This window comes from Mytilus californianus, unplaced genomic scaffold, assembly GCF_021869535.1.
Source record: "Mytilus californianus isolate M0D057914Y unplaced genomic scaffold, xbMytCali1.0.p SCAF_1, whole genome shotgun sequence".
NCBI lineage: Eukaryota > Metazoa > Mollusca > Bivalvia > Mytilida > Mytilidae > Mytilus > Mytilus californianus.
The window spans coordinates 101,557,606-101,583,775 of record NW_026262581.1 but is presented as its reverse complement, the minus strand read 5'-3'; the positions used below and the strand labels follow the sequence as shown (position 1 = coordinate 101,583,775).

The following is a 26,170-nucleotide window of genomic DNA, read 5'->3' as shown; positions in this document are numbered from 1 at the left end:
ATTGACGAGGTTCCGGGCATAGGACAGACACAAAAACATGTTTAACCCCACCTTAGTCTTTTTGTGTCTGACAAAAGCCAGAGTTTTGCCTGTAGAATATAGTGGTTTTCGTTTGTTGCAGTCTGCCATGACTGTTTTCTCTTTGTGTTATTTAGTTAAAAAAAAAGGGAAAGAAAAGGGGGTCCATGCCGCCAAGCGCCTGTGCAACAGAAGTAATCAGGCAATCATGCTTTTATCTAAAAATAAAAAATGAAATATTAGAAAAACTATATAAAAACGAAAAATCTAAAAACAAAGAAAAAATGTAAAAATGAATAATATAACAAATATACAAAAATATGGAATACAAAAAATTTGACAATCTATGTTTAACTGCATTTATATATACATAAATTTGAAAAAAAATACCAGGTATGCGCCGGAAAGTAAACATCAGTATGTTGATGGTTTTCTGAAACTGAAGAACAGAAGAAGAACAATTGGTCCATTTACGACAAATGTTTAAAAATAATGATTAACCCGGCAGTTGCGTAGGAGCAGACTGAAAAATAAGACACACTTTCGAAAGCGACAAAAAAAAATCTATCATGATGGTGTAGATTCAAAGTTAATAAGTGCCCTCTTTCATTTTCACTTTTTTATCATCAATATTATTTTATATGTGTAAAAAAAATGGGGGAGGCAAAAACATACTTTGGCCCTCCACTTTTGTAGCGGACAATAGTCCCATTTGCCCCATCCCGCTCTTACGCCAGTCATACAGTTTATAGAAAAAAAAATCTCAATTAAGATTTCATATATTCAATTAAAAACGGGAAAAGAGCAAAAATATTTCTGTGGCTTTACAGCGGTGCAATATGTTAAACCAAGGATTTGTATAATATACAAATCATTGGTTATGCCTGGGAACAGTATATCTCAATATATATGTTCCTGGTTATGCTAAAAAAAATCGACTTTAGTTTTGGAGTATCATTTTACACTTAAAATTCCACCTTGAATGCACAAAAAAACATCAACAAGTTCAAATACGTTAATAACGTAAAAGAAATCTTCAGGAAAGACGAAATATATTGAAAAACATCGATTAACAACTTTTAATCTGCTAACCGAGTCCCTGATGATAATCTCACTATATATACAAATCCTTGCTGTAGATTGCATAGACCAGCATTACTGTATAATAATCATATTGATGTGTAAATATGTATATTATAAAAAAAAAAAAAATAGAGCAAAAAACCATGTAATGTTCCGTTTATTTCGACTGATGAGGTACAATGTTATTATTATTAAATCGATATAGATCATGAATTTGATCACCGCGGAGTGCTCGATCGATTGTTATTTTGTCACGTGATCAAAATAAACCAGCTGTTCAAGATGGCGGCTATCAGGATACACGAACTTTTGTTTATTTTCACATTCTTGTCGATTGCTTCTGCGACAGGAGTATTTGATAGGGTCTTAGATGATATCACTACTTGTTCCGACAAATGCTCAAACACATACACGCCACACACTTTTGAAAAGGTAGATAATTTAATTTTAAAATGTTGATAAACCTTGAACAATGGAGTTATCACGGTTTGTTGATTTGTGGTATTCATCACAAATTATCACTGAAAAGAAAAGAAAGTAAAATTAATAGGTTATAAAAACTGACATGCAAGCATATTGAAAGAGTTGTTTCTCTTAAATGAAGTCAATATAGTTTTGACATTTTTAAGGAGATCAATCGTATTTTGTATGAGAAAATGAACATTCAATGACCGGTTGGTACCAGTTTGTTTACGATGACCTAATAATAACAAAAACAAATATTCTTCTTATTTAGTTTGTTGATAATGACATCAAATTAATAGAAGCAAATTTCCTCCCCAGGGTCATTATAAATCGATAAAGCAACTGCTCCAACTTGTTCATCTGTTGCCTCATCGTTTTCTTTTTCTGTTGCTTTCTCTTTTTCTTCTTTCTGATGCCTTCTTTTTGTATTTATACCAATATTCCATGTCATGCATGTACATGAATATTTATTAGTCACAGGCATCCTGGTTGAGGACGAGTTACCTTCACCTAGCATTTTATGCAAAAAGGCAAACATTGCTTAAATAGGACATGCTGCTGTAATCTTAGACAAATATTTTCACTTCATTTGTAAAACAATATATTTTGTTTGATCCGATTAAAACAGGGAAATTATTAGTTTCTTTTGCCACTAATAGAGTTCCAAGCAAGGACTAAAATGAGTTAGGCTATATTATCAAATATAAACACAATTTTACAATAGAGTTATTACTAGGTGCTGTCCATATTTGAACAGTGGGGTTCTTAATTACAGTGACTCTTATTTTTCCTATGATCACTATTGTGTTTTTTAAACTCATAATTACTCATTATGGGAAAATAATCATTCAGAGACATGACGTAATCTTTGTAGTTTGTATCATGTGTATAACTACCTAGATTTTGGAAAACTTACAGTTTTCAGGCAGAAATTTCTGAGCTGCCTTTAGATTACAAATTTCAATCAAAGAATAAATGAAAATTATATATTTCAAATGTATTCTCTCATTTGACATGTTCAATACAAAGTAACTTGTTGATTTCAAGTGACATGAAATTTTGATAAACTTGTTCAGATTTTATAGAGAAGGAAGAAGATCTTTTGGAATTTATGGCTAAAATGATGATGTGTTTGGTTGATTTGACATACCTTCCCTACTTGCTATACAATTTCAAAATATGACCTTAATGTTCAGATAAAATTTCTGTAATATAGTGTCATTTTAGGTTCATAAGTGACATAAACTGGTCCTTGTACACATAAAATGTTACTTAAATTCACCACACAAACTACCTACTTTTTGTTGCTAAGAAAAAGAGTAACATGTATTTAAAGCCCAAAAGAACATCCCTAAAAATTCTGAAATAATAGTATCCTTAATCAGAGACATTCAAAGATATACTACTACAAGTATATTTGTCTTTGCCTTAATAGTACATTTAATCAACCATAATAATATGTCTTTAAAAAAATGAAATAATAAAAAAAACTGGTTTAAATTAATATGAAACAATCAACTTGTAATCAATTGCAAGTGCTTCAGGAAAAATGCAGAGAAACATGTTACTTGTATGATTATGATTAATGTCTTTTGAATATTGACAATATTTATAAACTATTGTTATCATGGTTATTAAAAAAAACCATTTATCCACAACATGTATTTGTTAAGCATGTTTAACCTTAAGATATATAATTTAAAGTGTAATTACAGATTTAGGTCAGAATACTTGGAGCATTTATTTGACATTTGAAAGATTATTGTTTTTTTTAAACTTCAGGGTAAACAATTGTAAAATCTGTATACAGTCACTTCCTTATAACAAAGACTAATCCCATTCTGTCTGTTATATTAATGCATTGCCATAAGCTTTAAATGAAGGATTATTAGCCCCTTAAAAGCATATTATCTAAAAGATAAACTTGATAATGTAAGAACAACTTTTAGACATAAGGAAAGTCTTTAAAGTTTGAAGACATTTTAGTTCTTTCAAGGATGTTTTTTTCTTGCCAATCAGGGTTTCCCCTGGGTCAATTTTCTTTTTCACCACCTCTTTTGCCATAACAATATATTTTTCGCCACTTTCAATTTTTTTCTCCAACTAAAATAAATATACTTTTTATTTGAAATTCTTTCAAACGAAAAAAGTAAGTTTGCCACATTGTTGTCTTTTATAATTCTAAATACCTATTTTTATACGACCTCAAAAAATTTTGCGGTCGTATATTGGTATGACATTGGCTTCTTCGTCGTCGTCGTCTGAAGACACATTGGTTTTCGCACTCTAACTTTAGTTTAAGTGAATGGATCTCTATGAAATTGTACCATAATGTTTAATACCACAAAAGGAAGGTTGGGAATAATTTTGGGGGTTATGGTACCAACAGTTAAGGAATTAGGGGCCAAAAATAAGCATTTTTATACGACCGCAAAAAAATTTTTGTGGTCGTATATTGGTATGACGTTGGCGTCGTCGTCGTCGTCTGGCGTCGTCCGGCGTCGTCCGAAGACACATTGGTTTTCACACTCTAACTTTAGTTTAAGTGAATGGATCTCTATGAAATTTTACCACAAGGTTCAATACCACAAAAGGAAGGTTGGGATTGATTTTGGGGGTTATGGTACCAATAGTTAAGGAATTAGGGGCCAAAAAGGGGCCAAAAATAAGCATTTTTGTAACTTCTAGACATAACTTGTGTGTTAGTGTATGGATCTCTCTGACATTGTATCACAAGGTTGCATGTTACAAAAGGAATGCTGGGATTGATTTTGGGGGTAATTGCCTCCAAATTTTAGGAATTAGGGGCCAAAAAAGGGGCAAAAAACAAGCATTTTTCTAGTTTCATGACAATAACTTGTGTGTAAGTGTATGGATCTTTCTGAAATTGTACTACTGTACAAGGTTCCATATCACAAATGGAAAGCTGGAATTGAGATTAGGGGTAATTGCCCAAAACGTTTAGGAAAAAGGGGCAGAAAAAGGGCAAAAAAAAAGCATTTTTCTAGTTTCCAGACAATAACTTGTGTTCAAGTGTATGGATCTCTCTGAAATTGTACTGCAAGGTACCATACCACTAAGGGAAGGCTGGGATTGATTTTGGGGGTAATTGCCTCCAAATTTTAGGAATAAGGGGCTAAAAAGGGGCAAAAAACAAGCATTTTTCTAGTTTCAGGACAATAGCTTGTGTGTAAGTGTATGGATCTTTATGAAATTGTACTACAAGGTTCCATATCACAAAGGGAAAGCTGGGTTTGAGTTTGGGGGTAATTGCCGTAAACGTTTAGGAATTTGGGGCCAAAAAACAAGCATTTTTCTAGTTTCCAGACAATAACTTGTGTTCAAGTGTATGGATCTCTCTGAAATTGTACTGCAAGGTACCATACCACAAAGGGAAGGCTGTTATTGAGTTTGGGGGTGATGAATCATAAGGGGGTTCAAAAAATTTGGGGGGGGGATTTTTTTTTTCTTTAAAATTTTCTATTTTAAATTGTTTATTTCTGATTTATATATAAAAGCAAATAATAATGATATGGTTTGAATAGGTAAATTAAAAATTTTTAAGTTCTTAGACCACATTCATTCTGTGTCAGAAACCTATGCTGTGTCAAATATTTAATCACAATCTAAATTCAGAGCTGTATCAAGCTTGAATGTTGTGTCCATACTTGCCCCAACTGTTCAGGGTTCGACCTCTGCGGTCATATCAAGCTGTGCCCCAGTGGAGCATTTTATTTAATCTACATTGTTATAAATAAATAGAACAAACATTTACTTTTTAAAAGATACTGTAAAATTATAAAATAGATCATAAAATCATTATTTTTGACTTTTGGGAACACAGGATTCATCTTTAATAATTATATTTGATATATCATGTTCACTGCAGTAAAGGTCATATGATATTTATCTAAAAATAATAGAAAATTAACAATGTGAAAAGAAAACATATTTGTTGTCATTAATTTGTACATGCATTTATTATTCAAACTACAAAGAATTTTTTCAACATCTAATGTATAAATATAGCAATAATAGCAGATGTGACATAACGGTTCATTAGAGAAACAAACATACATTTAATTTATTTAATATTGTTTTGAAATATATAGGCCTGGTGCATTGCCTAACTATTTCCTTTGTAGTATATAGTCAAGACACTTTTTATAGAAAAAAATATATAAATCCAATTTACAAGAACATAATTATAAATTGAGATTCATATTTTTCATGTGAAAATAAAAATATGAACATGATGTGGTGTAATTTCCATTGAGACAACTATCCTCCCAAGACAAAAGGTAAAAGATGTGAACTACTACAGGTCAACTTACAGCCTTCAACAAGGAGCAAAACCTATACCGTAAAGAAAGCTTACTTAGCTATAAAAGGTCTTGGGATGGCAAAATGTGAAACAATTCAATTTTAGAGAAAAACAATTACCTAATTTTATATAGTAAAACAATTAGTGAAAAAAATCAAATCCATTATATTTTTTATGTCATCAAAAGTCAAAGACTCAGTAGGATTAGTTTAAAAAGTATAACAGAAATACCAAACTCCAAGGTAAATTCAAAAGGGGAAGAATATCTAGATATGTACTTTTTTTCTATTTCAGAGCTATTTAGTAGATGTATGTAAAAGAGGATGTAGATTTTTCACCATTATGGAATTTATTTATAACCATGATAATCTTAATATGACTATGAAAGGTTGCACCTCATGTAAGTAATGAAAGTAAACTATAGAATATATGTTCTACTATAATTGCAATGTAGTATATTTAGTAGCACATGTTATAGATGGGTGAGCAATATGGTGTTTCTGATTAGATATTAGACATGACCACTTCTGTTTTGTTGCATAATATTTGCAAAAAAAATGCACTCATCTTTACATATATTTTTCTGTTTCTTCTGTATTCAGTCAGGATTCTACTTCGTCAAAATTATCTCCCCATAATGCCACCTCATTTTTTTAATGGTGAAGAAGAAAGCCATTATAGGGATTGTGCGCTCTCAATTTATCTCTTGAAAACCGATAGAATTATCCCCATAGCATCATTAGGATCCTTACATGACAGTTGTATTTTAAAAGACAAGCGTATCTACTAGCTATTAAGCCTCATTTTATGTACCTTTAGGCCTTTTCTCAACTTAAAACTATTGCCGGTTGTCAGGGGAAATTCTTATAAAGATAACACTTAACAAATTATAATTAAATATTTCATTGAAGTGCAGACTAAAAATTTCAGAGGTTGATGACTGATTTATTCCCTAAATAACACACACAAAAAAAAAATGTTTTTTTTTTCAAGTTATGCAAAAAAAAGAAAGATCCACAAGTAGTCTGTCGTGAAGGGATTTCAGTTTAAATTTAAGAGGGTGTTAGTGAACAGTGTCAGCAAACAAACATCACAAAGAAATCTAAAGGACATCGAAGGGTCAAGGAAATGTCTTCAGAAATAGATGAGTGTCTACACAGGTTGTAAATCCCTAAATCACTTCATGTCTTAACAATTTGTGAATAAATTCAATATAGAGCCAATCTGCACTTAAAGTCTTTAATAGACAAGAACACTAATATACAAAAACATCCACTCACAAGGATTCTGGCTTTTATTCTCACCCTTTAATGATGAACATTGGAAACACAATAGGTTCAAAGCTAAAAGGTACGAATTAAAAAAATAATCCAGAAATAAAAATAACCATTATATTGTTATTATATACAACAAAAACATAGCAACAAATAAAACATCACTAGATAATTAAGTACCACATCATGATAAATATAACAGTTAGGAAATTCATAATGATTTCAGTATAGACACAACAGAACAGAAAAATACATATAAAATAGTTTTTCACATGTTTCAAACTGTGAATGAGTCTATTAAGTTAACTATAATTTTATTTTTATACTTGTGATAATCATACTGTGATTAACCCATGCAGGAGTTATAATTTATTTTTACTGTTTTAGCATGTGAAGAAGCCTATAACACAACAGATGAAGAGAATACCTGTATATTTGGATGTAAAAATCAAGTTCCTCAGTTGAAGAAATTTAATTTTGATGAGGTAAATTTCATAATTGTTTATCACTTTTTTTTGTGTATTATGTTATAAAGACAAATTGATTTTTGCTGCCTGTTGTCTCTCATGTAACAAATTTCATTCTTTCTTTTTTTTTTAAATGTTCCCACATTATTTTTGTGCAGATAAAGTTAATTAAAAAAATTTCCTGCATGTGTGTTGAAAATTTGAGAAATGCATTCAAATTCATTTTGTTGAGCCTGCAACATTTATGTCGCGAAGCGAGACATAGCTAGCCTAGATTCTGTCGTTGTTGGCATCAACATTTAGGTTCAGTCTGTGGTTAAAGTTATTTTAGACATCAATAACTTTGTCAAACCTTCATGGAAATTTAGGAAATTTGGACAAAAGCTTGTTTATGACCAAAATACAGTATCCTCCAGAGCAAAATTTTGAAAATATTTATGTTCTTTTTTCTGTATTTTACTGATAAATGGACTTTAGTTTTTTTACAGTTCACATTCAAATTTAGTCTGAAGTTAAAGTTTTTCAGTCATCAATAACTTTGTCAAACCTTCAATGAATACTAGGAAATTTGGACATAAGCTTGTTTATGACCAAAAGACAGTATTCAGAGCAAAATTTTGAAAATATTTATTTTCATTTTTCTGGATTTTACTGATAAATAGACTTAGTTTTTTACAGTTAACATTTAAAGACAGTCTGGGATTAAACTTTTTTGACATGATAAATTTGTAAACCTTCATGAATTGGTCCAGGGACACAGTTATCGTCCTTTGATTTTTCGTTGTCTACAAACAGAGTCCCTAGTGTGGACAGTGTATAACTTGCAAATTTTATGCATAAAATAGTAAGAAGTGGGATGAAATTAGATGTAAAAAAATTTGGGCATGAATTTTTAGGTAAAATAGTGATTTGGTCCAGTTTGAAAAGGTAAAAAATTAGTATGTCTGAGGCTGTCAAACTGAATTACAGACCCCCGTCACATAAAATTATCCATATTTTGAGTTAGAGCCTAAAGATTTTTCTATAATTATGCCCCCGCCGTCGCCGTAGCGGAGGGGGCATTAAGTTTTACCCTTGTCCGTCTGTACGTACGTACGTCCCAAAATTGGTTTCCGTTCTCTAACTTTAGTTTGCCTCAACCAAATGTTATGAAACTTATACACAATGCTTAGTACCACAAAACACAGATCAAGTTTGAATTTTGGTGGCGTCACTTTTACCGTTCTAGAGTTATGCCCCTTTACAAATGGAAAATTGCTGAATTTATCGTTTCCATTCTCTAACTTTAGTTTGCCTCAACTAAATGTTATGAAACGTATAAACAATGCTTATTATCACAAAACACAGATCAAGTATGAATTTTGGTGGCGTCACTTTAACCGTTCTAGAGTTATGCCTCTTTATAAATGGAAAAATTGCAAAATTTTTATTTTCTTCTAAATATCAAGTAATTTTTATTAAAATTGGAGTTATCTTCCTTTGTCCATGATTATAATTGAATCAACTACATTCAATGCTTTATACAATGCAATGTTTAATTTTGACTTCTACTGATAAAACACAGATCAAGTTGAATTTGGGTAGTGTCACTTTAACCATTATTGAGTTAGATGCCCCTTTATAACTCGAAAGATTGTAAAATTTTTAGTTTCCATTCTGTAACTTAAGTTTGCCCAAACCAAACATTATGAAACCTACATGTATACACAATATTCATTACCACAAAACTAAGATCAAGTACAAATTTTTTGTTTCTGTTTTATAACTTTAGTGCTTCAACCAAATGATATGAAACTTATACACAATGCTTATTACTACATAATACAGATTAAGTACGAAATTTGGTGGCAACACTTTTACCATTCTTGAGTTGTGTCCCTTTATAAACATTAAAAATTGCTGAATATTTCATTTCTGTTCTCTAACTTTAGTTTGTCTCAACCAAATGTTATTAAACTTATACACAACCGTTCTAGAGTTATGCGTGTTTACAAATAGAAAAATTGCCGAATTTTGAGTTTCTGTTCTCTAAAGTTAGCCTCAACCAAATGTTATGAGACTTACACACAATGCTTATTACCACAAAACTCAGATCAAGATCAAATCTGGGTATCGTCACTTTTACCGTTCTTCAGTTATGTCCCTTTATAACTATATGACATGCAAGCGGGGGCATCATCTGTGTCCACATGTGGACACTATCCACATTTATTTTTCTATAATTTGTCCCAAAAGTAGTAAACTACACTGTAAAAATCTTTTTTGGATAGAACAGGTGGGATTTTTTTAATTTGCTTTTTTTGTCTAAAAGAAATGCACTGCGAAATAACTGTGTTCTCGGGCCAATTATTATGAAACTTGGACAGAAGCGTATCTTCAAGACCATGAAATAGCATCTAAAGAAAAAGTTTGATTTTTTTTTTAAATTCTGTATTTTGCTGATAAATGGACTCACTCTTTAAGTCAACATTACACTTTTACACTGACAGCAGCAATAGCAGGTGAGACACTGGGTTCTGCAGAACCCCTTACAAATTTTTATATTTATGATACATTTATATGTGTCTTTTTGTTAGTACATACACATGTTTGGAATGCAACATGTTAGTACACAGAGATATATTCTTGTTTTATTTGTTTTGCATTAAGACACTATTTAAATATATGAAAGAAAAAGATTTAAACAAAGACCTATGTATTCTGAACTTCTGTTTGAAGAAATTATATGATATCTTTTTTCAGGATCCAATGGATATGATGAACATTCAGTTTATAAATCCTTTCATGTATGTACATAACATGTACAGTAATATGGTAGACAAAGTTTTGAATGGTTTGTCTGTCAGGTGGTCATTCTACATGAGGTCAGGTGATGGGTCAGTGATTGTAGTAAAGTCAGAGCCACAGTTTACACCAGAATTTGATTCAATTGAAACTGATGATGGTATGTTGAAGTAATTTGATCTCACTTTGCCATTAAGTTGATAAACTCCCTCTTGAGAAAAGTCATAGATAATCTATAATTCATGTTGATGGAGTGGCATACTAGAAGACTTTTACAGGACAGTTTTTAAATCTTTTTAGTCCCCTACCGACGAAGTCGAGGGGACTTAAGGTTTCATTCCATCTGTCTGTCCGGCAAATCAGTTTTCCACACTTTTTTTTCCGGTCTGATGATTTTGTGCAGAGTTATGGTCCTTGGACTTAAAAAATTCACTCAAACAATCAGTTTTCCACACTTTTTTTCGTCATGCTTGTTCTCCTTTGAAATTACAAATGCAAATCGTTTTCTAACTTTATAAGTTAATTAGTTAAGAGACTACAGTCCCAATTCCATCTTGATTGAGAGGCATAATGGTTGGCAGTGATATAACATAGATTTCCATTTCCACATCTGTCAGTTAAATGATTCCGGCCCCCTTGAGTCAGTTGTCTCTCTTGTGACAAATTTCACAGGCAACAAAACATAGATGATTGGGGTAGCATCAACACCTACTATTAAATTTTTGTCTCACCGTAGCAGAGGGGGCATTAAGTTTTACCCTTGTCCGTCTGTACGTCTGTTCGGATCAAGTTTGAATTTTGGTGGCGTCACTTTTACCTTACTAGAGTGGTGTCCCTTTACAAATGGAAAAATTGCTGAATTTTTCGTTTCCATTTTCTAACTTTAGTTTGCCTCAACCAAATGTTATGAAACTTATACACAATGCTTATTACCACAAAACACAGATCAAGTACGAAAATTGGTGGTGTCACTTTTACCGTTCTAGAGTTATGCCCTTTACAAATGGAAAAATTGCTGAATTTTTATACCCCCTATACTGCTTTACCTCCGTCCGTCCATCCGTCAGTCAATCCGTCCATCCCTCAGTTCGTCCGTCCGTCTCATGAATATTATTTGTTGCATCTTTCTCAGGGACTACATTACAAGGATTTCTGAAATTTGGTCTCAGGGTTTATATGAGTCAGCTATACTGTGTGATGCGTTTTCAGATTCATCACTCAACAACTTCCTGTTTACCTTATACTTTTAGAAGGGTGGGGGTATCATTAGTGAGCAGTAGCTCACAGATTCACTTGTTCATTTCCATTCTCTAACTAAAGTTTGCCTCAACCAAATGTTATGAAACTTATACACAATGGTTATTACCAAAAAACACAGATAAAGTTCGAAAATTGGTGGTGTCACTATACCGTTCTAGAGTTATGTCCCTTTACAAATAGAAAAATTGCTGAATTTTTCGTTTCCCTTCTCAAACTTAAGTTTGCCTCAATCAAATGTTATGAAACTTATACACAATGCTAATTACCACAAAAATCAGACCAAGGATGAATTTGGGTAGCGTCACTTTTACTGTTGTTGAGTTATGTTCCTTTATAATATTATATGCAAGTGTGGGCATCATCTGTGTCCCATGGACACGTTCCCCATTTATCTTATTAGGTTCATCATTTTATACATTTGTTTTGAATGTGATGTGTTTATGAAAAATTGCTAATGACAGACAATATATATTTGGTATGCTGATGTATCCCAGTTTCAATACAGAAACACATATCCCACTGACCATAAAATTGTATTAATTGTTATCTTCTGCATATCAAACAAGATACATCTCTACAATAACAATTTTAGTTTAGATAATACAAAGAGTAGTATTACATTTTATTATTTTTTTCTTCCTTGTATTAAAACATAAGAAAAATGTAAAATATATGCTACCAGAATATACAATAAATCGTCTTATTTGACACTTTTATTTACCACAATAGATTACAACACAGCTCATTATTTGGAAACAAACTTGGAGGAAGTTGACAGATCTGCAACACCTGTGATTAAAAGGTCTCAGATAATGCCAAGAGAAGACGGAACACAGTTTGCATACAATGTTAATGGTGACAACACTGCTTCTAATGACTGGTTGACATGTGTATCAAAGAAGACTGGTTTGTCCCGTGTGTTTCTGAGCATGTTATTGTTTATGTCCGCCATGATGATGATTTGGCTATGTCTGACTGCAATGGTGACCGCCCCTGACCAGAGAGTCCATGGAAATAATCAGGTACGCATTTATAGTATAAAGAACTGTAACAGCCATTTGTTTTGGATATTTTCATAAAATCAACCAAAATGTGTGCAGAACAACATATAGAAAATTTAAGCTGTGTTTTTAGGAATATCTACGTTCAGCTGATGATAAAAACTACATGATTTTCAACTGAATATTTAAAAATTTTATCCTTTTTCTTCATTAAGAAGGCTGTTGTGATCACTTTTATACATCTTATCGCTATTTGACCGCCAATGCTGGCCATCACAATCATTCCTGTAAAATCCTGCAACAGTGATTGTTGTATGGCATCAATAGTTCAAATCTCAAGATTCTAAAATAGCAATAAGGTTTATTTTCGAAGCATCCATCCAAAATTTTGTAAAGATTGCTGCATTTCAAAGATTCTTACCATATCAATAAAGTAGATAAAATTTGTAGTTTACAAGATACAAAATTTAAACAAATCCATAACTTATGGTTTGAACTATGAGAAAGAAATGAATCACATAAACAATGAATTCATAAGCTCCAATCAGACAGACACTATTAAAACTGGTCTAAATATGTGTTATTTTAACTTGTCTAAATATCTGTACTGGTTGGTATTTATAATTTAAAAATATGTTTAGAAAGGAAATTAAAGTTTGAACAGCATTAATTTTTTGGACTGGTATAGGCAATACGACATCTCTTTTCATTCTTAGTACTTGATTTTGTTATGTAATTTCAGAGACTTAGTATTAATGGTGACCTTGAACATATCAAACAAATGAAGGCATTAGGAATGGAGATATCATATCCTCAGGTTATCTCTGATGATGCTGGACCACTTCCTGTAAAGGTCAAAGTTCAGAGATTATAATTCAGTGACTTAGTCCCAATCAGATAGACTCATAGTATTATGAATTAAAATGTGCATTTGAGATGCATTAAGATATTCAGCGGTATTTTTGAAAGGGAGAATACTATTCATGTGGGATTTCTAGCTTTTAATATGTAATAAACATACTTGACCTTGATGTACTCTTCATAACATACTTGATGTATGTACTCTTCATATTTATTTGTTGTTGTAGTTTTGTTTACCACTACATGGGCATTACAATTTGTTTTTGTACATCAGTGGTTTGGCAAAAGACAAATATGATAAAATGTATTATATTTAAAAGGTTGAATTTGTGACAGTAGTCACATAAACTCTTAAGTCTACTGATTATTAAACTTAACGATGAGTTGTTCCCTAGATATAAATAATAATGTTTCGCAAAATACAACTGGAACACTTTTATATACTTTTCTTTAAAGCAAAAAAAGACAACTATGTTATAAGCCCATTTATTGATATTAAAGTGATTGACAAGATTGTTGAAAGTCAATTATAACTCATATTTTACTTTCTTAATTAAAAAGAACAGAAAAAAAGAGAATTGTAAGTCTCTCTTCAGGTCAAGTCAGAGTAAATGGAAGCCATGTTTGCATGTACATGTATATCCTTTCAGAAAATATACAAATATCTTGGGAGTTCCCATGCTTAATATTTTTTTTTTCAGTTTGCCAAAAATAAACAGGACCTCAAATATTTTTACATCTTTTTATCCTTATATCAAATCAATTATGTTTGAAACAATGAAGTTAGAACTGTAAATATACAAAAGACGAGATTCCACTTTCGATTTTATGAATGAATTGCTCTGGTTGACCTGGGAAATTTTGGTGAAAATGCCTCTTGGGACATTGTGATGTGAAGATATTTGCTTTGTGACATCAATATTTTCCGGAAAAAAGCAATGTTGGAAGATCATGTATTGATCACCAGATACTTGACTTGACCTTTAGATTGTGACCTTTAGAATGATATTTCTTGTAATTCTATCGACAATTAACTTATAATAGAACTTGTGCTGTTTTCATTTAGATTAAATATGAATTGTTTTCATACTTTTTCTTATAGAATTCCATTTTTGTTTGCATGTGATAATTCGTTTATGTTTGTTATTATTAATTTGTTTTATTATACTTTCATAGTGTTTATGGGGAAAATTTCAATATTTAATGCAATTTTTATAACTTTGGTATCAGCAAATTCATATCATTATATGTTTTGAAGTTAAATTATAGATTTTTTTTAATTAAATGTTTAGGGTTTGGTCAATTTGGTGATATATTAACTGATTTTGGTGAATAAACAGATATTTTAATGGAAAGTTTCTAATGCATATTTATATCCTCCAGTACTTAGATGAACTGACGTACTGTCAGGAAATATCAAATTTTATATTCATGGTGTTGAATGTGTGATGCATTGAATATTGTAAGTAAAGGTATCAATTTAACTTTTTTTCGTTATAGGGAAAGCTTATGTGCAAGATCTTTTCTTAAAACCTGTAAAATATCTCTGTATTATTATTAAATTCCATACCATTAGATTCCATTATATAGTCATGGTATATCTATACATATTCTCTACAATGATTCAAGAAAACAAATATTTTCTGTGAACATTAATTTTCAGCAAATTTGTAATTGTTTTTAAACACTTGAATAAGTAAAAATATATAGTTATGAATGAAAATATACTAGAATGTTTTGTGTGATTGGATCTTGAAAGTTATGAATTATTGTGTATCAATATAGTATGTATTTGTTTTTTTTTCAATGGAAAATGATTTTTACTGTGTAATCAAATTACAATATTAATTAGATAAGGGTTGAGAAGTCCCTGATTATGAACCAGTTGTATAGGGTTTTCGTAGACAAAGACATACACTTGTACAACATACATGTATAACATATGTCATGGTGGTATTTTCATAATTACAACTATAAACACAGAAATAACAGGCATTAATTATTTTTGATATTCGTAGGAAAGTTTATATAATTTCAAATGGGGTAATATATTGCATGCCATATTGATTGCTGGTTGGTGTTTAACACCACTTTCATCACTAATGGATATATTGTGGCAGCAAGTTTGTATTGCCCAGAGAAATCCACAGACCTTCGGGCAGAAAGACTGGCAATCCTAGTCAATTAAGATTGAAGTCACATGCTGGATTTGGACTCGCAACCTCAGTGGTGACAGGCTAGTGATTGCTGTAGGTGAACTTCTTAGACCACTAGGCCACCAAGGCCCCATGCCATATTATTGGTAATAATCAGAAAATCCCACATAACAGTGATTCTATGTTAAAAATTTAAACTATAAGAAAAGAAACTACCATATTTGGATATTGAATTATATTAAGTTTTTATGGAAATTATAAAGTGTTTGCTTTTTGTATTCAAGAAAACCCTTTGTACATCATAGATGTGAATTTTCTTTTGCCTTTGATATTGTTGTAAGAAAGATAATTGTGTTTTAAGGAGTAAAAACACTCACAAGTTCTACCACGAGTGGTGAAAAACGGGATAAAAACATGGTGAAAATTACATCAGTATTTTGTATCACATAGAGATCATTTGTAATATCTATTGTGTATAAATTTAAATGGGTTTTGTAAAATGTCCTTTTCAATTAAAGGTTGCCTTAACATCCAATTTAAAAGGTAAGAACAACAAGAAACAAAACTGAAGAAGTGAAAAATATTTGTGAATAATAATGTTGATAATGATGTTAATCTTCCAAAGGACTTCAGTGGAAGACAAAAATTGTGTCAGAAAAGAAGTCCATTTTATACAAGATTTATTTTAGGCATTAATGTATGAGGAAATTTAGGTTATTGAACAGGTCCCTGTTAAGTGTTACTGACAGATATGGAAAGGACAATTTACCAAACCAAACATTATGTAGAATGAATGATAATAATATTCAATGTTTATGTATGAATGTGAAGTATTGAGGTTAAACATGTGTGAATGAAATGAATGGATTTGCTTGTTCAGATAGTTTCTTTTATGATAAATTATATTGCTTTATAAATGTTATTTTTCTCAATTAATTGAGATGGTATAATTGCTATAAAATATATTCTGCAATACTGTTTTGTAGCTATACTGTATAATTTGTGATGTTTTTATGGGAGGCTTTGATGGAATTTGTGAGCACTAAAACACTTTAAAGTAATGTTGGGGAAATGATGAATGAAAAATCTCATGCCCTGAGCCATGATATAGTTAATTTGTTGTAGTCTAACTTATGCCTCCCATGAATATCATGTACATTTTGTACTGCTATATTTTCATAACTGGTAGTTTTGTATAAAGAAGAACATGATACAATATAAGACTTCTGCATCTGGTCCAGGAGTAGAAATCTCAGCTTTTAATACCATAGAAGATATTAATTTCTGCTTTTGGCATCAAAATACAAAACTTATTCAATGAGATCATGAAAATAACATGTTCATTGATACAAAAAATGTAAACATGCATATAAATCTTTGAAATTCTTTGTAGAAAACCTGCTTATGTACACATGTGTGGGATATAAAGAATAAATGTATACAAATGGGGATTTTTTCGTTTTTTTTTTATATCTAATGCTGTTTTCAGTCACAGTTTTTTGTTGGTCATAATGGCACATGACACATCACCTTACAGAAATATATCTGCCTGCCAAACATAAGTCAGTAGGACATATAAAACTTACAATAATTCTACAGATAAAATATAGTTAACTTATTACTGGTATTAATCTAACCACAAGAACTTAATGTTGACCAATGAATCAAGAAAATGCAGTCAATGTCAGATATTCTGAACTCTGTTCAAGGACATGTAATGGTGCAACTTGCAATTATTATATATAACCACAAGAATGCATCTGTTGTCGTGTGAAGCATACCCCCAATTGTAATTCAAATTTTCAGAAAAGTGGAAGTAGGTGTCTGACATACCTGAAAAGTGCATACACATTACAACTCATCACTGTTGAAGTGCTGACCAAAAATGAAATCATTCTGTTCAAGAGTTTCTGAGAAAAATTTGACGAAAAATGTTCATTCAACATATTGCAAAAATTCAAAGTATCCGCAATCAGGAAGAAGGGTATCTGACAGGTAAAAAGTGCTAACACATATTTTCTGAGAAAAGAGTGACGTCAATTTTTGTGCCCCCGCCAAAGCGGAGGGGGCATTAAGTTTTACCCTCGTCCGTCACTGTACGTCCATCCGTCTGTAAGTCCCAAGGTTGGTTTCCGTTCTCTAACTTTAGTTTACCTCAACCAAATGTTATGAAACTTATACACAATGCTTATTACCACAAAACACAGATCAAGCTTGAACTTTTGGTGTCACTTTAACCGTTTTAGAGTTATGCCCTTTACGAATAGAAAAGTTGCTGAATTTTTCGTTTCCGTTCTCAAACTTTATTTTGCCTCAATCAAATGTTATAATGTTATGAAACTTATACATAATGCATATTACCACAAAATACAGATCAAGTTTGAATTTTGGAGGTGTCGCTTTTACTGTTCTAAGAGTTATGCCCCTGTACAAATTGAAAAATTGCTGAATTTTTCGCTTCTGTTCTCTAACTTGTTTGCCTCAACCAAATGTCATGAAACTTATACACAATGCTTATTACCACAAAATTCAGATCAAGTACAAATTTGGGTAGCGTCACTTTTACCATTCTTCAGTTATGTCCCTTTATAACTATATATGATATGCAAGCGGGGGCATCATCTGTGTCCCATGGACACATTCCCCATTTATTGTGGGATGAATTTTATGGCTGGATGAATGAATGGAAAAGGTGATTGCCAGATAGCCCCCACTTTTAGAGTGGGATAAAATAATACAGATGACCTGTTAATTATAGGACCAGTAACTGAAAATTAATGTAGTCAGGCCAACTTAACATCATTTTCTGAATCATGCAAATGAGGTCAGGGCCAAGGTAATTTGAAATTTGTCAAATGAACATGTACACCTTGCAATCATTCTTTAAGCCAAATATAGTTAATACCTGTACATTGATCACTAAACAAGGACAGTTAAACACAGTTTGACAGAAAAATATACCTTACAATGATTCTATAAACCAAATTCAGTTGACCAAGTTTTTATACGACCGCAAAAAATTTTTGCGGTCGTATATTGGTATGACGTTGGTGTCGTCGTCGTTGTCCGGCGTCGTCGTCTGAAGACACATTGGTTTTTCGCACTCTAACTTTAGTTTAAGTGAATGGATCTCTATGAAATTTTACCATAAGGTTCAATACCACAAAAGGAAGGTGGGGATTGATTTTGGGGGTTATGGTACCAACAGTTAAGGAATTAGGGGCCAAAAAGGGGCAAAAAAATAAGCATTTTCTAGTTTCCAGACAATAACTGTGGAACGATGTATGGATCTCTCTGAAATTATACTACAAGTTTCCATACCACAAAGGGATGGTTAGGATTTGCTTTGGGGGGTTATGGCTCAAACCGTTTAGGAATTAGGGGCAAAAAAGGGGGAAAAACAAGGTTGTCCTGGTTAATGGACAAATACTGTAGTACAAAACATAATTTAAAGCAGTGTAAGGGAGATAATCAAATACATCATTGAAATTATCTCCCTTGATGCTGAATCTAACCATGTATTTTGATTTTTGATTTTTGGCCCAGTTTTCAAGTTGGTCCAAATTAAGGTCCAAAATCAAACTTTGTTTGATTTCAACAAAAATTGAATATATGGGGTTCTTTGATATGCTGAATCTAACCATGTATTTAGATTTTTTATTTGAGGACCCCGCTATCAAATTGGTTCATATTGAGGTCAAAAGGGTCCAAAATTAAACTTCGTTTGATTTCATCAAAAATTGAATTATTGGGGTTCTTTGATATGCCAAATCTAACCGTGTATTTAGATTTTTAATTTTGGGTCCTGTTTTTTAAATTGGTCTACATTAAGGTCCAAAGGGTCCAAAATTAAACTTAGTTTGATTTTAACAAAAATTGAATTCTTGGGGTTCTTTGATATGCTGAATCTAAACATGTGTTTAGATTTTTGATTATGGGCCCAGTTTTCAAGTTGGTCCAAGTTGGGGTCCAAAATTAAATTTTTTTTGATTTCAACAAAAATTGAATATATGGGGTTCTTTGATATGCTGAATCTAAACATGTATTTAGATTTTAGATTTTTGGCCCAGTTTTCTAGTTGGTCCAAATTGGGGTCCAAAATTAAATTTAGTTTGATTTTAACAAAAATTGAATTCTTAGGGTTCTTTGATATGCTGAATCTTAACATGTATTTAGATTTTAGATTTTTGGCCCAGTTTTCAAGTTAGTCCAAATTAGGGTCCAAAATTAAACTTTGTTTGATTTCAACAAAAATTGAATATATGGGGTTCTTTGATATGCTGAATCTAAACATGTATTTAGATTTTAGATTTTTGGCCCAGTTTTCAAGTTGGTCCAAATTGGGGTCCAAAATTAAACTTTGTTTGATTTCAACAAAAATTGAATATATGGGGTTCTTTGATATGCTGAATCTAAACATGTATTTAGATTTTAGATTTTTGGCCCAGTTTTCAAGTTGGTCCAAATTGGGGTCCAAAATTAAATTTAGTTTGATTTTAACAAAAATTGAATTCTTAGGGTTCTTTGATATGCTGAATCTAAACATGTGTTTAGATTTTTGATTATGGGCCCAGTTTTCAAGTTGGTCCAAGTTGGGGTCCAAAATTAAACTTTTTTTGATTTCAACAAAAATTGAATATATGGGGTTCTTTGATATGCTGAATCTAACCATGTATTTTGATTTTTGATTTTTGGCCCAGTTTTCAAGTTGGTCCAAATTAAGGTCCAAAATCAAACTTTGTTTGATTTCAACAAAAATTGAATATATGGGGTTCTTTGATATGCTGAATCTAACCATGTATTTAGATTTTTTATTTGTGGACCCCGCTATCAAATTGGTTCATATTGAGGTCAAAAGGGTCCAAAATTAAACTTCGTTTGATTTCATCAAAAATTGAATTATTGGGGTTCTTTGATATGCCAAATCTAACCGTGTATTTAGATTTTTAATTTTGGGTCCTGTTTTTTTAAATTGGTCTACATTAAGGTCCAAAGGGTCCAAAATTAAACTTAGTTTGATTTTAACAAAAATTGAATTCTTGGGGTTCTTTGATATGTATTGAGATTTTAGATTTTTGGCCCAGTTTTCAAGTTGGTCCAAATTGGGGTCCAAAATTAAAATTTGTTTGATTTCAACAAAAATTGAATATATGGGGTTCTTTGATATGCTGAATCTAACCATGTATTTTGATTTTGGACATTGGACCATAATAGGTAAATTAAAAAAATTCAAGTTCTTAGGCCACATTCTTTCTGTGTCAGAAACCTATGCTGTGTCAAATATTTAATCACAATCCAAATTCAGAGCTGTATCAAGCTTGAATGTTGTGTCCATACTTGCCCCAACTGTTCAGGGTTCGACCTCTGCTGTCGTATCAAGCTGCGCCCAGCGAAGCATTTTATTGTACTTACAGAAACTGAAAAAAAACTATGTGGTCAATGAACCTAATTACTATTACATTTAAAGAAAAATGATTCATTTTCTATAATGGTGGACAAACTTGAAACCCATAAACATAAATGTGGTTTTGTTTAATGTATTTTTGGCTTTCCGTACCTTAGGTGTTTAGTTAATCATGAAAGGTTAATTCCTCAAACAAGTATTGTGTTCACTACTTCACTGTTAATATGTGCCTTGAAACTATTTGCATATGTTGAGGAAAGAGAGATAATTTAATCACCAGTGTTACGGTACTAATACTGATTACTTAATGGAATGAACTTTTAACCTACCGGTATCATCAAATTTAAAACAATTTTGCTCTGCTCGACAAAAAAGGAAAAACAATTTAGCATAAAAAATATATTTATTTCCATTTATTAATATTGGTCATGAAGTTTTTAAGGCTGTTTCCTTAAAAGATTCAAACATATGATATAAACTGTGTTTGGCAGATGTCTGTCCATATTCTTCTTTCAATTTATCAAAATTTGCTCCAAGGTCATGTGACATTATGGCTAAGCGACTTTCTTCTGCTGCTTCAGATACTTCCTGTTAAAAAAGAAATATTTTCTTACAGTACAACATGAAAGAGGAATGGTGTGACAGAAAAACTTTTAGGAAATGACATAAGCAATTCAAAGAAAATAGAACTCTTAACAATAAGCAATTTACTAATTGGAACTTAATTATGTCATTTCTCGTGCAAGCATAAATTTGTCATCCATCAATATTTTAATTTCCCAATTTGCAAGGGAAATAACTGAAAATTAGTAGGTACCCCAAAGAAAAAAATAAACTTGACCTGTACTTAATGGTCAGTTATATTCATGCCAACTAAAAGTATACTGACAAATATTTTAAAAAAAATCAAAAGAGTAATTACAGAAGCCATGCTTTATATTGTACATATGACAATAATAATAAACTCACATGATGTTGAAAGCATAAAAGACTGTATATAAGTGGCCAAATTCTCATAAATTGAAATGAATAGGTACATAAGTTTATTGATGAAAACATGTATGTTTTCTGTTTTCTTCCTACCTTAATGATAGCTGCTTTCTGTTTTTTGGCCATTTCATCCTGTTGAGAAACTGATATGTGTGGTGTGTTATACAATAACTCCAGTCTGACAGAAAGTGAGTGAGCTCTGGAATCCTTTAATGATATTCTCACCTGTAATTTATAGCAAAAACAGTGCAAGTTATAAGTTGAGTTACATGCTGCTTACTTGCATTAATAAATTTAACTAGAAAGTAAAAAGGACAAAGTACCACCAACAGCTCGATAGAAACATATCACTTTCAGTTTTATACAATTTTGAAAAATAAAGTAAAACTGTACAAACATAGAACCCTTGAGTGTGAGAGGTTATGGGATTGATCTATGAGCTTATGGAAATTAAAAGAATGGTATTGCATGCTTTTATATGAGACATATGACATTTAGGATCAAGCCCAAATTGCTCTTTGCTCTAATGTCTAGTTTCAGAATTCAGGATAAAATAAAGGAACTTCCATATATTATTCCTTTGTGAAAATTAGCCTAGTTATCTAAGAGAAGATGAAAAGCTATATATTAACAATAATGATTGCCATCAAGTAGTCACAACAGCTAACTTGGCCAGGAGGTCTATTAAATGGACATTATTCTGTAATGTGCTCCATGTTCACACAGACTTACAGTGATATGGTCAAGTAATGTATAAGTCTGGGAATCATACATATTGTTGACAATTATGGAGTGGTCAGTTCTCTGTATAGTGCCTCCTGTCCACTCTGGTTCAGCCCCAGGTTGCACATGTATCACTTGTCCATCTTTACTCCTCAGATAAACAGGTCCTTTAATTCCATACCTTAAAAGCATAAATCAGATGGTAAAATTATGTTTACTTGTAAATAGAAGTATAACAGACAGATTGTGTGCTCAGATAAAATACATAAGTGATAGCTATTTACAACAAAACTTATTCCATTAAAATAGGAATACTTTCAAATAAATTAAAATGTCAAAGGTAACATGCATTTCTTTCTTATAAGAAAAATTGCAAAAAAATTGAGCAAATTCACTATTGATATATACATGTATGTTAACAAGGGGAGATAATAAGCCAAACATAAATCACAAGTCTGTACAACTCCAGTAGAAAATTTCAACTGTTAGTATAACTACAGTAGTAAAATACTTATCCCAGAACTTTGATGAATTAAACAAAACATATAACTGAGTTACCTAGGAATAAATACATAAACACCATTATTCCTCAGCTGAAAGATGACTGCATCCACAATACAACTCTCATCATTGGAATCTTTGCCTTTAAAATAGAGACATTGGAACAGTTCTTGTGAATCTCTCTGAGCATACTGTGAGGCCTACAATATTTCATATATCATCTTATCTTTCGGTATATGGTAAATAAAGTATACTGCAACCATGCTATTTGTACAGTCAAATAGTAATGACTAAAAATATTTGTGATATAGTCACTGACCGTATAAAGCCTTGTTTGTGATGTGAACAAAATGTTTCTTGTAGAATTATATTTATGATGTTTCATAGGAATACAGGGAAATGGAATTTTTACATCACCAACTTCAAGTCCAAATTTCACAATTTTCAACTAAAATATTTAGTTTTTTAAGGGAATAACCATACACTGCCTTGGAAATAAAATTCATTTATATTTGGGGACAAAACATAATACAAATGGTCAACCAGCATCACATTTCTACCTGTTTCTTAGTCTCAAATAAATAAATTTTTATTCTGAGACAATGTGTGGTTAATTATATGATATAAACTATTGAAATCTGTAAAAGAAAATTCCATTACTATACCATTACAATAGTGAAAATAATCAAAACTGAAACTATTTTATTTACCCTGTGTTTTTGATTGATATGATCACTCAATTCACTCAATTCTTTGTTTCCAGGTATCTCTAGCTTGTCAGCTGCTTCAACTGCAGCCATCAATTGTCTGTGAACCTGAAAATACAGAATATTTCTATCTTAGCATCTTTCAACAAAGAATAAAAATAATAAACAAAATCTCATAAAAACACACAGATGTCAAGAAAATAATATTCAATCATAGCTGTTTTCAAATTATTTACCTTCATTTTATCTCTAAAAGTATAAAAAAATGTTGCGTTATATAAAAACATATGGCAAGACCGTTTTTTGACCTCTAGAAGTATATTCTTACTGGAATTTTGTTGGGTTGCTGTCTCAGTAATGTTTATTCAACATCTCCTTTAATTCAATTATGCACTCGAAAAATAGTGTGTCATATAAATAAAGAAGAGAAATTTTATCCATCACAAATATTTTTGCGTTAAATCTTTGGTGCATTTTATAATGTTATTTGATTCACAGGAAATTCACTTTTTTGAATCACTAAACAAAAGACATAAGTCAGGGAGAACATGGTTTGTTTATAAGCTGAAGTTAGTCTTTTGACTAGCTTTCAGAAACACTGTGAACTCTTAGATGTGTACTTTTATGCTAAGTATGGATCTGATGTTAAGCCCTTTCCAACTGATGTTTACAGTTTGTTTTTATGTTGTGATGTTATGCCACAGTCACAGGTTTGGAATAGGTTGAGCTCTCGGAAACATATCTAATCTGCCAGATTCTTAATGTGCCTGTCCCATGCCATGAACATGTAATCAAGTAGTTGTCCTATATGGCTGTCTGTCATATTTGTTGTTTATATTCATTGTTGTAGTATAAATCAGCCATTTGTTTTTTTCTTAAGACTTTCATGGTTCGTGAATTTTTATTGAATCAGAAGAGGATGCAGACACAGAAAATTAAGGTCCTACCAGGATGGGACATGATATATACTGACATTTAAGATTTGTAACTCAGTTGCACAATTTTTTTCTATTGATAAGAATAGTTGCTTCTTAGATCAAAGTTAACAAATAATTTCAATGACTGAAGACATCTAAATAAAAAGCAAACTTGCTACACGTCAGACCACATTAAAGGATTATTTCTCTTAATTAAAAATTGAATTTTTTTCTTCATTTATGAAATATCATTTTGATATTTAAAGGAGTAGGTCCGGTAAGGGCCAATTCAGGTTCATCTGATGAAAGATTTTTGACACTTTTTAAACACTTAAGTGTCTACTTCAGTCGATTTAATTAGTTTATGTGAACGATTTGAACTGGTTTAGTCATTAAAGACGCTAAAATTCAAGCTTAAATATGAAAAATTTATCAAATTTGCCATAATATGTCACTTTTCATAGGTTTTTGTCAAAAATGAAAGTGGCCGCATCCGTGTTCACTCTCAACCTTTATATATATGTTATGTATTATCATTAAATACAACTTACATTTAAATATCAAGAATGAACACAAATGCGGCCACTTTCATTTGAGACGGAAACCGTGTAAAATTTAGCTCAAATGCTAAAATTGTGAAGTTTTCAGTAATTTAACATGACTTAATGATGCTAGTATCCGATATATGTGCATTGTATTGTCAAAAACAGCCCATATTTATGTAACAGAAATATTCTACTTTCCAATAAATAGCTAATAGTTCACAGTTTAACAATTTTGTAAAACTGCTATATTTTGGGGCCAAAAAGGGGTCTTACTGGACCTACTCCTTTACATTAAAGTTAATATGAAAAAATATTGTTGTCTGTTGTGCCACCTTGTATCAGTCATTAGCCAGTGTAAAAATAATTTGAAAATGTCCACTTCTGTTTACCTCTACAATCCAAACACCTGTGAAAACCAAACAAGACACAAAGTTCTGACAGTTTGAACAGGTTTCACTAAATACTGAAAAGAAAAGTGAACTTTTTTACCGGTTGAACACACTAAATGTTATACTCACAATGACATCTGCATATCTTCTGATTGGTGATGTAAAATGTGTATAGAGGTCTAAAGCAAGACCATAATGGAAGAACTGATTATTAGACAAAGATCCTGTTGAGAAGTAAGCTGCATTGGACATGGCCTGTGTAGCTAATGTTCTCAATAACTGGAAAATAGGTATATTTGTT

General features: G+C 31.5%; 2 protein-coding genes across 2 annotated transcripts in view; one reads left to right on the top strand and one right to left on the bottom strand.

Annotated features, from left to right (window-relative positions):
- The first annotated feature begins 1,368 nt into the window (after nucleotides 1–1,368).
- Nucleotides 1,369–17,142, top strand: LOC127728037 (transmembrane protein 59-like). Its single transcript, XM_052235208.1, has 6 exons — nucleotides 1,369–1,533; nucleotides 6,185–6,290; nucleotides 7,552–7,649; nucleotides 10,374–10,575; nucleotides 12,405–12,697; nucleotides 13,419–17,142. The coding sequence occupies exons 1-6, from the start codon at nucleotides 1,384–1,386 to the stop codon at nucleotides 13,548–13,550; spliced, it is 981 nt and encodes a 326-aa protein (XP_052091168.1). The 5' UTR covers nucleotides 1,369–1,383; the 3' UTR covers nucleotides 13,551–17,142.
- A 4,339-nt stretch (nucleotides 17,143–21,481) lies between these two features.
- LOC127727931 (DIS3-like exonuclease 1) overlaps nucleotides 21,482–26,170 on the bottom strand; it is a 36,935-nt gene continuing 32,246 nt past the window's right edge. Inside the window, exons 18-23 of the mRNA XM_052235093.1 lie at nucleotides 25,999–26,148; nucleotides 24,022–24,126; nucleotides 23,369–23,511; nucleotides 22,820–22,991; nucleotides 22,181–22,312; nucleotides 21,482–21,685 (exon numbers count right to left, since the gene is read on the bottom strand). Coding sequence (XP_052091053.1) covers nucleotides 21,524–21,685; nucleotides 22,181–22,312; nucleotides 22,820–22,991; nucleotides 23,369–23,511; nucleotides 24,022–24,126; nucleotides 25,999–26,148 — 864 coding nt within the window. The 3' untranslated portion in view covers nucleotides 21,482–21,523. The remainder of the gene's footprint in view (nucleotides 21,686–22,180; nucleotides 22,313–22,819; nucleotides 22,992–23,368; nucleotides 23,512–24,021; nucleotides 24,127–25,998; nucleotides 26,149–26,170) is intronic.

Bases quoted from the DNA above. Each gene is read 5' to 3' on its own strand.
- LOC127728037 (XM_052235208.1), top strand. From the start codon at position 1,384: ATGGCGGCTATCAGGATACACGAACTTTTGTTTATTTTCACATTCTTG. The intron at 7,650-10,373 runs GTAAATTTCATA...ATCTTTTTTCAG, and splicing joins AGAAATTTAATTTTGATGAG to GATCCAATGGATATGATGAA. The intron at 10,576-12,404 runs GTATGTTGAAGT...TTACCACAATAG, and splicing joins TTCAATTGAAACTGATGATG to ATTACAACACAGCTCATTAT.